At 44.4% G+C, this 16,267-nt stretch overlaps 1 protein-coding gene across 1 annotated transcript in view; it reads right to left on the bottom strand.

Moving 5' to 3' along the window:
* The window catches only part of LARP4B (La ribonucleoprotein 4B), a 2,371,531-nt gene extending 2,371,011 nt beyond the window's left edge, over positions 1-520 (bottom strand). Inside the window, exon 1 of the mRNA XM_044065528.1 lies at positions 514-520. Within this exon, the coding sequence (XP_043921463.1) occupies positions 514-520 (7 nt within the window). The remainder of the gene's footprint in view (positions 1-513) is intronic.
* Positions 521-16,267: the final 15,747 nt, after the last annotated feature.

Genomic DNA, 16,267 nt, shown 5'->3' with positions numbered 1-16,267 from the left:
CTTTAGAGCACCATGGGGGAGGGGGAAGGCTGCTTACTGACCATTTATCATAAGAAAAGGAGAGTGGGTGGGAGGTAGCTAACAGTCACAGTTAGTCAGGTTGAGGTTAGCTGACAAAGTCAGGTTTGGGCACCAAGCCCTTCAAAGCCTTCATGTCAGAAAGGGAGGCTAAGCCCCAAGAGGACATTGCTAGGAAAAAGAAAACAAAACACATGTTCACGCCTGGGAGGTGGGTAAAGGCAGGGAGCAGCTAATGCATTTTCCAAACGCATTATTTAAATTTGGTAGCATCTGTGGCCAGTTTATTAAATGACCAGTAATTTAGAACAGTACCACATAGTAATAACTACATGTAACAATTATTTTAATTTCAAAACCAAATCACAAATTTGAACATAACTCAGGAGAAGCCAGGTGGTGTCACTTAGCCCATGGCAACATTTGAAAAAGTGTCCAACACCATACACCAAGCTACCTTGGATGACCCACAATACCAACCAACTCGTGGCTTACCTTTCATTGCCCCTATATCTAACTTGCCATGGGGGAGGAGGAAGGCTGCTAACTGACCATTTATCATAAGAAAAGGAGAGTGGGTGGGAGGTTGCTAAGCCAATGACAAGAGTGAGGAAGAATTTTTTTTTTTAAAATAACTATTTCTCGACTCTCCCACCACTGCATCGGCTAGTAGAAAAAAAGTACAACTGTGTACACTTAACATAAATGGAGATGTTTGAGTGTATTCACTGCTGCAGTCATCACACTTGGGTTATCTGCCTGCAGGTAGCCCTCAGTCGGCCCGAATACCAGAGTTTTAGTATTTCTGCATCGGATGCTGTCGCTTCTTCCATGATGTCAGGTCGTCAGGGGTACAAAACAGGCAGCCAATGCCATTACATCAGTTTTTCTTGCCCCAAATGTCAGGAGCTCCCAAATAGGGAGCTAATATATGGTGGGGACCACCACCAGTAAAAAGTAAATACAGATGCCATTAGGAATGGCCATAGAGAGGAGAGGTAGAAATATAAAGAAAACCAGGGAGGAAAACCAGGACTGCAACAGTGAATACACTCTAACATCTACATTTATAGCAAGTGTACACAACTGTACTATGTTCATGTTTCACTGTTGCTGTTGCAAACTTGGGTTGATTCCCAAAGCTGAGGAATGTGGAGGCAGTCAAGAAGGGTTAGGGCTGGCTAGAAGGTCTTGCAAGACTGCTGTAGCAAATCCAGCCCTGGATTTAGAATAGATAGATACGTGATAATGCTTGGTGAAGGTGGGCACAGAACTCCAGGTTGCAGCTTCCAGAACGTCCCTGGTAGGGACTCCCGGGAAATGCTGTAGAGGTGGAAGTAGCCCTAGTGGAATGTGGTCTGATCCCCTGTGGGGTAGGTTTTCCATGGAGCTTGTAGCAGAAATGGATGCAGTGTGCTATCCATTTGGAAATGGGTTGTTTTGAAATGGCCTTACCCTCTGCCCCTGTAGCAAAGCTAACACCTGGCCAGTTTTTCTGAAGGCTTAATCCTGTCAAGGTAGAATCTGAAATGTCTGTGCACATCCAAGGAATGAAGGATCTTTTCCTCTTTATTCTGAGGGTAAGGGAAGAAGGTTGGAAATGGATGGATTGGTTTAAGGCTACACTGGACACCACCTTAGGCATAAAGGACGGGTTTAGTCGTGAGGGAAACCCTGTCAGCATGGAAAATAATAAAGGGTTCCACAGCCATTAGTGCCTGTAACTCGGACATTCTTCTTGCTGAAGTTATGGCTAAAAGCAAGGCCGTCTTCCAAGACAGGAATTTTAACTTTGCTGAGGCAGCAGGTTCAAAAGGAGGAAGTGTGAGCTTTTCCAGTACAAAGTTAAGGTCCCAGGCAGGGAGTGGGTGCTCTTCTAGAGGGCCTTAAGTTGTTAGCCCCTCTCAGGAACTGTTTGATGAGAGGGTGAGAAAATAGAGGTGGCTCAGTATTATAATGAGCAGAGATGGCAGAGGCATGAATCTTAAAGGAGGAGAAGGATAGGCCTCTGGAGTAGCTCTGCTAGGTAATCCAGGATTAGAGGTAAGGAGGGCACAGATGTGTCCTTCTCTTGAGACTGATTCCAAAAACAACATCTTTTCCACTTTTCAGCATAGGACTTCCTAGTACTAGGCCTTCTGAATTCAAGAATGACATCCAGCACCTGTTTGCTTAGGAATGCTGGTGGGGTATTCAAGGAATAAGCCAAGCTGCAAGGTTTAGGGTTTGCAATTGTGGATGCAAAATCTATCCCTCCTGCTGAGACCACAGGGTAGGAATCTGGTGAAAGTGCCAAGGTGGCACTGTTGTCAGGCTGCATAACAGTGAGTACCAGTGCTGGTGTGGCCAGTCTGGGGCAATAAGAATTGACCTTGGTCTGTCCTGTTTAATCTTGAGTAGTACTCGAGAGAAGGGGCAGAGGGGGAAAATGCATAAATTGAGAGGTTTTCCCATTGAAAGGATAGGGAATCCACCTTCCAGGCCCTGTTGCGAGGGTTCCTGGTGCAGTATTTGCTCAACTGGTGGTTCTCGGGGGGAGGCAAAAAGGTCCACCTCCAGTGTCCCCCACCTCAAGTAGTCTGCCAGTGAATTTTGTTTGCCTGGCAGGAATTGAGCTTGTAGATGCACTTGGTTGCTCAAGGCTGTGTTCCACAAGGCCATGGCTAACCTGCGCAGTGGGTAAGAATGGGTTCCCCCCTGCTTATGTACCACATAACTGTGGTGTTGTCTGTTTTCATAAGCAGTTGTCCTAGAAGGATTAGGTGTTTGAAGGCTGTCATAGCATTCTGTACAGCTAGCATCTCTTTTTGATTGATGTGCAGGCGAATATGCCCTGCCCTCCAGTGGCCCTGAATGCATTTGCCTGCCATGTGAACCCCCCATGCACAGTCTGATGCGTCTGTTGTCAGCGTTTGGGCGGCAAGGGGTTGAGTAAAAAACATTCCCTTGTTGTGGTTGCATGATTCTGCCCACCAAAGGAATTCTGCCCTTAGACATGGTATGATAGGAATGTCTGTTGAACACCTTCCTGAGAATGTTGGCATCAAAGACTGTAAAGACCACTGAAGTTTCCTCATACACAGTCTTGCATATGGAAGTAGCAGAATACATGAGGCCATGACCCTAGAGCTTGCAGTATTTTCCTTGCAGATAGCTGGGTTCTGGTGGTCATTTGTTTGAAGTAGTTTGTCAGATAGATCTCTGTTTTTCTGAGGTGAGAAATGCCATCTGGGAAGTTGTGTCCAAGCTTGCTCCCAGGAATACAATCTTTTGACTGGGCACCAAATGTGATTTATTTCCGTTGCTGGTGTACCCCAACAAAGTGAGAAATCTTTTAACCAATGCCAGGTGCTGAAGTAGCAATTCCTGACTGCCCGCCAGAATCAGGCAGTCGTCCAAGTATGGGAAAATTTGGATCTTTCTCTGCCTGCAGTATGCAATGGCTGGAGCTAGCCACTTTGTGAATAATCTGGGCACAGTAGATAAGTCAAAGGGAAGTGCAGAGAACTGATAATGCATAGAGCCCGCCCTGAAACATAGATATTTGCTGCATGACTCCCTTATGGTGATGTGCAGATAAGCTTCTTTTAAGTCTAGAGTGGCTAACCAGGCATCCTTGGCTAGCACAGGGAGAAGATGTTGCAGGGTAAGCATCTTGAATTTTGGAACCACCAGAAAAGTTTTGAGAATTGACAGATTCAGGATTGGGGTCAACAGCCCTCTTCTGGGCACCAAGAAAAGTCTGGAGTAGAAACCCTGACCCCTTTGTTCTACTGAAACAGACTGAATAGCTCTGATATTGAGCAGGGAAAATACTTGCTTTTGAGCCTCTGCCCACTGGTTTTGAAGAAGGTCTGGAAGCCCGTTTGGGGTTGGCAATGAATGGAAGTAGAATTTGTACCCCTGGGATACAATGTTTAAAACCCATCGGTCCTGAGTAATGGACATTCAGTTTTTTGCATGAAGGGCAAGTTTTCCTCCTAGGGGCACAAGTAATTGGGCAGGGCTGGGAAGGATAACTGAATAGTCATTGTGAACTTTTTCCATATGGGGGGTGGCTTACCACTCCCTGTTTGTGATGTGGGGGCACTCCAACGTTTAGATCTCTGCATACCCGGAGACTGTAGTCTGGGTGGCCTGTTTTCCCTGGGTTTGGTCTGGGAAGGCCTAAGAAAGGCTGTAAAGACCAGTTTTTGAAGGCCAATGCCTAATGAATCTAGCTGGCTGCACATGTAAGAATTCTTAAACAGTTTGCATAGATTTAGCTTTTTCTTCCATCTTTTTAAGAACTCCTTCTGCTTTGGTCTCAAACAAACAGTCCTTATTTAAAGGAGCGTCTAGTAATTTGGATTTGACATGATCTGGCAAGGTTTGTTCCTTCAGCCAAGCATGCCTTCTCAGTACAGACTCAGGGACTGCAGCCCTACAAGAAGGTTCTAGGGCATCAAAGCCACACTGCAAAAGTACAGTTTTGTACCTACCATAAATGTAGATGTTCGAAGATCCACATTGCTGCAGTCCTAACACTTGGATAGTCCGCTGTCCCTCGGTCGGCCCGAATATCAGAGTATAAGGCTGACGTCGGTCAAGGCGCATTTGACTGACATCAGAACGTCAGGGTACAAATGTGCATGACCGACGTCATATAATCAGTCTTTTCTTGCCCCAGATGTCAGAAGACCCTAAAAAGAAAGGTGCAAACCCATAGACAACAACTAAACAACCAACCAGCCTAATACCAAAAATATGTACAATATATACAATATACACAATATACCTCCGATGGATAACCCAACCCACACAACCACCTCAAACTACAGAGGGGAAGGAGGGAGGGTAAATTGGACTGCAGCAATGTGGATCTTCGAACATCTACATTTATGGTAGGTACAAAACTGTACTATGTTCTTCATCTCACATTGCTGCAGTCCTAACACTTGGGTAGAATCCCAAAGCAGAGGTAAGGGAGGATGGCTAAACTATAATGAAGCAGGAGCTGCCAAAATGCCCTGCAACACAGCAGTGGCAAAACCAGCCCTGGATTTAGAGTACAGTGGAAGGTGGTAATGCCTAGAAAAGGTATGCACTGAACTCCAAGTGGCTGCTTCCAAAATATCCTTAGTTGCCACCCCCCTCAAAAAAGCTGTTGAAGTGGCAGTAGCCCTAGTGGAATGAGGCCTAATCCCAGCTGGAATCTCTTTGCCATGATGGGAATAACAGAAGGCAATGCAAAACCCAATCCACTTAGAAATAGTTTGTTTTGACACGGGCTTGCCCTGAGAGCACAAAGCAAAAGAAACTAATAACTGCTGAGATTGTCTGAACCCTTTAGTTCTGTCCAAATAATATCGCAACTGCCTGTGTACATCTAAAGTGTGCAAAATCTTTTCCCCTTTATTTTGGGGATTTGCATAAAAAGTAGGCAAATGAATAGTTTGGTTTAAAGCCACACTAGAAACCACTTTAGGCATAAAGGAAGGATTAGTACGTAAAGATACCCTATCCTTATGGAAAATTAAGAAAGGCTCAACTGCCATAAGGGCCTGCAATTCAGAAACCCTTCTTGCAGAGGTAATGGCCAACAAAAACGCAGTCTTCCATGACAAATATTTCAACTCAGCAGTAGCTGCAGGCTCAAAAGGTTGTAGAGTGAGTTACTCCAACACAAAATTGAGATCCCAAGCAGGAGTAGGAGCCCTTCGTGGGGGTCTTATATTCTTTGCCCCTCTAAGAAATTGCTTGAACAAAGGATGAGAAAACAATGGTGGGGCACAGTCGTAGTGAGCTGAAATTGCTGCAGCATGAATCTTAATAGAAGAGAAGGACAAACCTTTGTCCAATAACTCAGTAAGATATTGAAGAGCCACACTTAAATCAGGCTCAGAAACATCCAAATCCTTAGCTGCACTCCAAAACAAAAATCTCTTCCATTTATCTGCGTACACTTTCCTTGTACTAGGCCTTCTAGCTTCCAAAATCACATTCAAAACTTGTTGTGGAAGTTGAGACCCTCTATGGTTTAAAACAGAATATGCCAGGCTGTTAGGTGAAGAGAGTGAAGTTTGACATTGAGCAAATGACTGTCCTCCTGGGACAACAGATGTGGAATCAAAGGCAAAGGCCATGGAGGTTTCCGCACTAGACTTCTCAGTAATGGGTACCAGTGCTGTCGAGGCCAATCTGGAGCTATCAAAATCATCCTTGGCTTGTCCTGTCTGACCTTCAGAAGTACCTTTGGGAGGAGAGGCAGAGGTGGAAAGGCATACACATGAAGATTTTTCCAACTGAAAGAAAGAGCATCCACTTTCCAAGCTGTGGGATGAAACCTCTTGTGCAAAACTTTGGCAGCTGGTGGTTTAGTGGAGAAGCGAACAGATCTATGTCTGGAGTTCCCCAGGACACTGTCAATTTCTGAAATACATGAAGATCCAGTTTCCACTCGTGGGGATCCATGATTTGTCTGCTTAACACATCTGCTAAGGAGTTCTGTGCTCGGCAGAAACCTTGCCTGAAGACTTAGTTGTAAACTGAGAGCAGTCTCCCACAAAATCATTGCTTGCCTGCAGAGAGGATAAGAATGTGTTCCCCCTTGCTTGTTGATGTACCACATGACAGTTGTGTTGTCTGTTAGAATCAACACCTGCCCTGGAAGAAGTAAATCCTTGAAAGCTGTTAATGCAAACTGGACTGCTAACATCTCCTTCAAGTTGATATGTAGATGCTGTAGTCTGACAGGCCACTTGTCTTGTATCCACTTTCCGTTTAGATGAGCTCCCCAAGCTTTGTCCGAGGCATCTGTCGTTTAAATTTGACTCGCCTCTGGCCGGGTCACAGAGAGTCCCTTGTTTAGGTGACATTCCTGAGCCCACCACAAAAATTCCTTTTGAATGCAAGGTATTATTTGAATGACAGTGTCCAGATCTTGGCAGTGCTGTGTCCATACATTTTTGAGATACCATTGCAACTTCCTCATATGCAGTTTGGCATTGGGAAGCACCAGAATACAAGATGCCATGAACCCTAAGGCTTGAAGGACTGTCCTTGCAGTCAGCCCGGACTGAAGAGATAGATGATGGAAGTAAAGGGAAAGATTCTTTTGTTTGTCCGGGGTTAGAAAGGCCATCTGGGATGCTGTATTCAGTCTTACACCCAGAAAGCACATGTCTTGAGAGGGTACTAGACTGGACTTTATTTCGTTCACAGAATACCCCAGGCATCTTAGCACTGCTATCACATATTCCAAATGACGAAGAAGCTCGTCCCTTCCTTGAGCCAGAATCAGGCAATCGTCCAAATAAGGATAGATTTGTATTCCTTTTAGCCTGAAGAAAGCCATCACTGAAGCCAGAACTTTCGTAAATACTCTGGGCGCAGTAGATAAGCCAAAGGGCAATGCAGAGAACTGATAGTGAGAAGTCCCAGTCCGAAAACAGATACTTCCTGCAACTTAGCCTGATAGGAACATGAAGGTAAGCCTCCTTGAGATCCAAAGTTACCATCCAGTGATCCTTGCCCAGCAGATGTAAAAGCTGTTGTAACGTCAACATTTTGAACTTGGGAATGTCCAGATAAGTGTTGAGGATAGATAAATCCAAAATTGGTCTCCACGTGTTCCCCTTTTTGGTACAAGGAACAGGCGAGAATAAAATCCTAGGCCCCTTTCTGGCATAGGAACCGGCTGTATGGCCCCTATTTGGAGTAACAGAGAAATTTGCTTGTGAGCCTCTATTCTTTGTTGAGGAGGAATGTCTGGCATGCCTTTGAAAGGAGGCAAGGTATGGAAATAAAACCTGTAACCGTGATGTATGATATCCAATACCCATCTGTCTTGGGTAATCAAACTCCAATTTTCTTTGAAAAGTGCCAACCTTCCTCCCAAAGGTGCTGCCAGGCGAGAAGGTTCTGGCAGCTGAAAAGGTAGGTCATTGGGTCTGTTTACGAAAGGACTGACCCCTGCCCTCACCCGAAGACTGTGCAGGAGAACTCCCTGTTCTAGGCCTGAAAGAGCCCTGACCTCTGCCCCTGCCACGCCTAGATCTACCCCTAGACTGGGAATCATAAGAAGGATACGTCCACCCCTTAGTAGGCCAATTTTTACTAAACTTTGGAGGCTGAATCTGCAAAAAATCTTTAACAGTCTGCATAGACTTAGCCTTGTCTTCCATTTTCTTTAAAACTGCCTCAACAGGAGAACCAAACAAGACATCAGATTGCAAAGGGGCATCCAAAATCCTAGTTTTAACATGGTCAGATAAATTTTGATCCCTCAGCCAGGCATGCCTGCGAAGAACTGACCCAGTGGCAGCCACCCTAGACGAGGCCTGTACAGCATCAAAACCACATTGCAAAGAATGCTTACCCACCTGTTCAGAAACATGCACTAAATCTTGTAACTCTTTACAATCAATACCTTCCGCCAGAGCATCAACCTTAGATTTCAACTGTGAAAGGAGATAATTTTGATATTTCAACATGTGAAACTGGCAATTCAAAGCTCTCATGGCTAGAGTGGAAGAAGTATAAACTTTCTTTCCCCATCTATCCAAGGCCCTGGCCTCTTTATCTGCAGGAACCGGATTCTTGACAACAGAAGCCTTAACACCCTTAGGCCCCTGGCTAACAGTTTCTGGGTCTGCCCTAGGACTCTTAGAAAGATACGTATGAGCTTCAGGCACCCTGTAATACCTATCTGGTTTAACAGGAGCAGGAGGCAAAGAATCAGGATTAAGAGAAGCCTCTGCAAACACATCTTCCACCACATTCAGAACAGGAGGTATAGCCAAAGGCCTATGCTGGGGTAAAACAAAATTCCCTAAGCCTTTTCCTGGAGTCAGAGAAGTCCTGACCTTCCCATTTAAAATGCTCTCTCATGGAGTGAAGGGTCTCTGAAAAGAAAAATCCTCAGGAGGAGAAGCAGAAGGAGTAGAATCATCCCCATCAGAATCAGAATAATGAGAATACTCCTGCAAGTCTTCAGTCAAGACTCAGACACATCCAAGCATGCTCATAATCCCCAACACTGGTTCCATCCTAGGCCTCTTATCAGGAGGGGCATAGAGCCTCTAATTAAAGTAATTAAATCTTCTGCCATTTTAAGCATGTGCTTCTTGGGCACAGAACCTGAAGAACTAGGAGTGACACCCACAGAAGCTAAACTAGACCTGCCTCTAGGAGAAGCCTTGGAAGCAGAAAGAGAGGGCCTAGACACCTTAGGAAGGGAGGGAGTAAAGTTATCTGAGAAGCCCCTACAGCCTGACCTGCCTCCTGGGAGGCCACATCCTGTAAAACCAAAGTTTCTCCCTGGGACTCCAGAGAGGCCTCCGTGGAACCACCGGTTCCACTGGCCTCTAAAGAACCGGCGTCCGTTGGACGACTCTCTAACCTAGGTTTAACTGCCTTGTCCTTGCGCTTCTTTGAGGAAGCGCCGGAGCATCCGGCGGCATATTGTAATTGCACCGCTTCCCAAAGACCAACCTGGTACAATCCAACCTTCGCTTTATAGTGCGTTTATTGAACCTAGCACAAAAGCGACACCCAACAACGTCGTGCTCAGGTCCCAAACAAGGTATACACAAATTATGGTAATCCCTATGCGGTATCTGTTTCCCACAAGAAATACAGTTATTCACTTTTTCTGACATCCGGTAAACCACTGAGGCAAGAAAAACAAAATATTCCCCAACGGGGTACTTAACCAACTCTGACTTCGGCCTGAAACTCCGAATTCGAAAAATTTCAGAACGCCGAACGGCACTTGCAACACTGCTTCTGCATCGGACCATGCGGCAAAAAAGACTGAGGATATGACGTCGGTCATGCGCATTTGTACCCTGACGTTCTGATGTCAGTCAAATGCGCCTTGACCGACGTCAGCCTTATACTCTGATATTCGGGCCGACCGAGGGACAGCGGACTACCCAAGTGTTAGGACTGCAGCAATGTGAGATGAAGAACATCTATGCTTACTAACTTGGTTTGCAGAATGTACTAGCTCTTGTAACACCATTTTTAGTTTAATTAGTTCCATAATATGTTGCTGGTACTTCAACATGTGAAACTGGCAATTCAATGCCCTGATGGCAAGTGTTGCAGAGGTATATACCTTCTTACCCCATCTGTCTAAAGCTCTGGAATCCCTGTTCGAAGGGGTAGGATTTTTGGCTGTAGTAGCCTTTACACCTTTAGGTCCCTGGGAAATGGTCTCTGGATCAGCAGTAGGATTATTGAAGAGAAACTTGTGGGAATCAGGTACTCTCTCTGTAGTACCTGTCAGGTTTCCTAGGGGCCGAGGGTAATGTATCTGGAGTAAGACTGTATTCCATAAAAACATCTACAACATCCAGGACAGGGTGTATAGCTAGAGCCCTGTGCTGAGGCAACTCTAAAAATTCTCCGAGTCTCTCTTTGGACTGAGGACAGTCTTGGCATTCTCAGCGGAAATGCTCTCTTAAGTATGCAAGGTTTCACCAAAAGAAAAATCCTCCAGAGGGGAGGCAGAGGAAATGTATTCCTCTGCATCTGAATCCACATAGGCTGATAAGGGCATGTCCTGATAATCAGAAGGTTCAGAGTCATCGGACTCCTGGTCTGTAGAATCATTAGGAAACTCAATTCTTTGTCTTTTAGCAGGGGAAGGCTGGCTTCCCTCAAATTAGGGTGGTAAGGTCTTCAGACATTCTAAGCATTTGTTTTTGTGGCATGGAAGTTTGAGCATGCACTTTGGTCAGTTTTCTAGGCGTAGTGCGTACTCTGGGCCTAAGAAACTCGGTAGTTTTGGCTAAAAACGTAGTAGTCGGTTTGATCTGAACATTGGTAGGTCGGAATACACCCTCAGAAGCCGGTGCCTGCACAGCTACTCCGGATCCATCCAAGGTAGAGACATCCACAGGTTCCATAGTCGAAGAAGCATCTCGCAACATACCAGACTCCGAATGCGTCTCAGCAGAGGCCTGCGACTCCATAGAAGCAGGCATCAGGGGCTGCAAAGGCACTTCACTGAGTACAGGCAGTCTCTGTCTTTATCTTTACGTTTTTTCAGAAGATCAGTAGTCGGATGGCTTACCGAAGCCATTTCGGAATACAGAGAATGAGAGCAAAGGAATTTAGCGACAAAGATAGCCCGATGGTTCGGGCATTAAACAAGGCACAAAACCGACAGCGAGGGACATCATGGTCTGGGCCTAAACAGGTGACGCAGTAAGAATGAAAATCTCTGTGAGATATTTGCTTTCTACAGGCAAGACAGTTGCTAACTTTTTCTGACATCGGTTAGAGTAAGAAAAAAGGTCCCAAATGGGGTACTTCGCTTTAGAAGACTTCAGGATTACAAACACGAAAACGAAAAATTCAGGTAGCGGCCGACTGGCACTTGCGAACTGCTTTTGCTTCAGACTCCTCGGCAAGAAAGACTGATGTAATGGCGTCAGCTGCCTGTAATATACCCCTTAAGATCTGACGTCGTGGAAGAAGCAACAGCATCAGACACAGAAATACTAAGACACTGGTATTCGGGCCGACTGAGGGCTACCTGCAGGCAGTTAACCCAAGTGTGAGGACTGCAACAGTAAAACACAAAGAACATCAGCTTAATTGGCAAGCTGTTCTCGCCCCCCAAGAGTCAATAAACACACTAATTTGTATTTGTGCTCATTAAGAGGCCACTGAACCATAATCAATCATCATTCAATCATCATCTGTTATAGTAACCTTACTTACACACATGTATTACATTCTTTACCCTCTCTACTGCAGTAGCCTAAGCTATATGGGTGGATTACCATATCTTGAAAAAACTGTGAAGAGGAAGGAGAAAGGTCCAGGAATTTCTGGCGAATAGTCTTAGTCTTAGCAAAGCCTATCCTAGACTTAGGGAAGGAATCTAGTTTATAGTGCTTTGTAAAAGCATGCAGAGAGTACCAAGTTGCTGCTTCTAAAATGCTTCTAGAATCTAACTCTTTCAAAAACCCATAGATGAAGCCAAGGCCCGCTAATACATTGAGCCCTGACCCAATAATGGCCCTGAATAAAGGGTAATAGCACGAGACAACCATTTGGAAATGGTCTGCTTTGACACAGGTTGTCCGTTCTTACCTTCACAAGCAATGAACAACTGATCAGAAGCTCTGAAATATGTTACTCTAAAGATAGTACTGCAGTTGCCTGCAGACATCCATTGTATGGACTATTCCTCCCCTCTCATTTTTACATTCTGGAAAGAATACAGAGGTGGACAGACTGGATTAATGTAAACTCTGACAACACTAAGCATAAAAGGATCAAGGAAACCCTATATTTGTGGAAAATGAGAAGGCTGACCCACCGTAAGAGTTTGCAACAAAGAATCTTCTTGCAGAGGTCAGAGCAATGAGTAAAAAGCACTTTCCATGTTAAGAACTTCAAGTCAGCCTGATGGGTTGGGTTCAAATGGTGAAAGATTTATCTTTTCTAACACAAAATTAAATCCCAAGGAACAGCCACTGGCTTTCTGGGAGGCTTACACAAAACACCTTTCAAAAACAATTAGACATATAACTGCATTGAAACAAGGGGACCAATGGGCAGACATGTGAAACTTGATAGAGAAGACAGGCCATAAGACAGTAATTCAAAAATATTGTAAAACTGGACAAACATTAACCCCTGAATGGGTGCTGGTTTTATGGCACCAGCTAGAGAAACGTTTCAATTTGCTAATGTACAATTTTCTACAGCAGCAAACCTTCTTGCCTCAATTTATACCTGCTGCATGTCCTCCGAAAAAAGGTGCCTAAAATGTATCAAAACCCCTAATAACCAGGCAGTCAACTGTAGTTTGGGGTCAGGATATATCAAACGACCCTAATCTTGTATGAATAACTCCAATCTGTGAGGAAGCTTGTAATAACTGCCCCTGACCAATTCCAAAAGAAAGGAGTACTACTGCCTGGGTCAGAAAGGAGTCACAACAATAATTTTTTGTGGAATCGTTCTGAATTTTTAGAAATACCTTGGAACTCAGTGGAAAGTCATAAAAAAGCATTCCTCTCAAAGGGAAAAATATTCTTCTTTGAGGCCTTCTTCCATAGAGTCCCGGAACATAATTTTGCTAGTTGACTGCTTGAAGAGTAGGCAAAAATATAGTACAGCTGTGTAAGAACTTAAAAAGAAGTTATGTACTTACCATAACGTTCCATGTTTGTAGTCCATCTCGCCTATATTCTTGCTGGATGGGTTCGGAGCAGATATTTTGCTCCGACTCGGCCGATACTAAAGCTCGAGAGCTTTTACTGGCTCGAGGCTAGCTCCTATCCCATGGTGCATCACAGCAAGTCCCCGGATCTAGTTTGCAAGAAAGCAATAAATACCCATCAGGTAATAAAAAGAAAGAAGCTGTATAAATAGAGCAAAGGGTTAGAAACATAATCCATTCCATGTGGACAATAAAGAGCAAAGTCAGGCAGTCCCAAAAGAGGTCCTCCAGATCCCCCAGAAACACAAGGGGGTTAGAGGGAGGGACGCAAGAATATAGGCGAGATAGACTACAAACATGGAACGTTAGGGTAACTACATAACTTCTTTATGTTATGTAGTCCTATCGTGCCGTAATTCTTTCTGGATGGGATAGCATCCCTAGCACCTTTATCCTGGGTGGCTCAAGCGAAGAGACTCTTCAGCACAGTGGACCCAAAGGATGACCTGTCCTGGGAGGCCAAATCCAATTTGTAATGAGTGACAAACATATGTGGTCTTGCCCAACTAGCTGCTGCACGAATAGTATTAATTGGGAGCCAAGCTCTAAAGGCACGAAGTAGCTACAGCCCTAGTAGAGTGACCTTTAGCTTTTACCTGTAATTGTCCACCAGCTTGTTGATCATCATCATCTTCTTTCGGCTGTTCCTGTTAGGGCTCGCCACAGCAGATTACCGGTTTCCATTTCTTCCTGTCCTCTGCATCTTGCTCTGTCAAACCAACCACCTGCATGTCCTCTCTTACCACATCCATAAACCTTATCTTAGGCCTTCCTCTTTTCCTGTTACCTGGTAGCTTCATCCTTAGCATCTTTTTCCCAAAATACTCAGCATCCCTCCTCAGCACATGTCCAAACCAACGTAATCTTGCTTCTCTGGCTTTGTCTCCAAACCTTCCAACCTGGGCTGACCCTCTAATATACTCATTCCTAATCATGTCCAACCTCGTCATACCCAGTGCAAATCTTAACATCTTTAACTCTGCCACATACAGCTCAGACTCCTGCCTTTTTGTCAGTGTCACTGTCTCAAACCCATATAACATAGCTGGTCTCACTACCCTCTTGCAGACCTTCCCTTTCACTCTTACTGATACTCGTTCTGTCACAAATCACTCCTGACACTCTTCTCCACCCACTCCATCCTGCCTGTACTCTCTTCTTCACCTCTCTTCCACACTCACCATTACTCTGAACTATTGACCCCAAGTATTTAAACTCATCCACCTTCGCCATCTCTACTCCTTACATCCTCACTATTCCTCTATCCTTCCTCTCATTCACACACATATATTCTGTCCTAGTCCTGCTGACCTTTATTCCTCTTCTCTCCAGAGCATATCTCCATCTCTCCAGGGTCTCCTCCACCTGTTCCCTACTCTCACTACAGATCACAATGTCATCTGCAATCATCATAGTCCACGGGGACCTCCTGTCTGTTCTCGTCTGTCAACCTTTCCATCATCATTGCAAATAAGAAAGGGCTCAGAGCTGATCCTTGATGTAACCCCACCTCCACCTTAAATGCATCTGTCACTCCCACCGCAGACCTCTCTGCTGTCACACTACCCTCGTACATATCCTGTATCACTCTTACATACTTCTCGGACACTCCTGACTTCCTCATACTATACCACAACTCCTCTCTAGGCACCCTGTCATATGCTTTCTCTAAGTCTACTAAAATACAATGCAACTCCTTCTGACATTCTCTGTACTTCTCCATCAACACTCTCAGAGCAAACATCACATCTGCAGTATTCTTTCCCAGCATGAAACCATACTGCTGATCACTAATCATCACGTCCCTTCTTAACCTAGCTTCCACTACTCTTTCCCATAACTTCATGCTGTAACTGATCAATTTAATCCCTATGTAGTTACTACAGCTCTGCACATCACCCTTATTCTTAAAAATCGGTACCGAAACAGTTTTTCTCCATTCCTCAGGCATCCTCTCACTTTCTAAGATTTCATTAAACAATCTAGTTAAAAACTCCACTGCCATTTCACCTAAACACCTCCATGCTTCCACAGGTATGTCATCTGGGCCAACAGCTTGTTGATAAGCAAAGGATATGCAATCTGAAAGCCATTTTGAAAGAGTAATTCTTGCAACAGGCAAGCCTTTCCTTTTGTCAGAAAAGGAAACGAAAAGTTGATCAAAGTTCCTGAATTCTTTAGTCCTGTGTATATAAAATCTGAGTATTCTGTGGACATCTAGTTGGTGAAGTCTATACTCTGATTTATTAGAGTGGTTTGGAAAAAAACACAAGTAGCTCAATGGTAGTATTCAGGTTCTGCTCTGAGCATACCTTAGGAAGAAAGGAAGGGTTTTGTTCTGAGAGAGACACTATCCTTGTGAAAAATAATGCAAGGAGGTTTAATAGTTAGGGCTTGTAGTTCCGAGATTCTCCTAGCCGATGTTATAGCTACCAAGAACAAGGTTTTCCATGATAATTTTAAGTCTTGATGACGAGGATGGCTTAAAAGGTGCAGACATCAAAAATGAGAGGACTAAGTTTAAGTCCCAGGGTTCTAATGGTTGTTTTATTGCAGGGCTAAAAAGAACAACTCCTTTTTAAGAAGGTTTTACAGAGGGAGTGCTGCATGAATGGATTTGCTATGAAACCAAAATGGAAATTGGAAATGGCAGCTAATTGAACTTTAACTGTAGCGGCTGCCGCTCCTTCATGAAAAATTTTTGTTAGGAAAGATGAAATGGATTCTAAAGGAGCTGTATATGGATCTAAGCCCCGATTCCTAGCCCAAAGGGAAATCATTTTCCATTTGCTAGAATATAGTTTCTGAGTGGAAGGTTTATGGGATGAAATTAGGATGTATTTGACCGCTGGGGATAAGGGAATACACCTGGCTATACGTGGAATTGGAACAGCTATGCTGTCAATTTTTGGGTGTGTATGGAGAGATGGAACTGTCCAGATTGATGAATCAGATGATCGGTCCAGAATCCATGGTTCCTACAAAAGGTAGGGCCACAGGAAAAGAAACCAAACTTGTCGA

The sequence above is a fragment of the Protopterus annectens genome, chromosome 3.part0, assembly GCF_019279795.1.
Source record: "Protopterus annectens isolate FY-2018-M chromosome 3.part0, PAN1.0, whole genome shotgun sequence".
NCBI lineage: Eukaryota > Metazoa > Chordata > Ceratodontiformes > Protopteridae > Protopterus > Protopterus annectens.
This window is presented reverse-complemented; position numbering and strand designations above follow the sequence as displayed.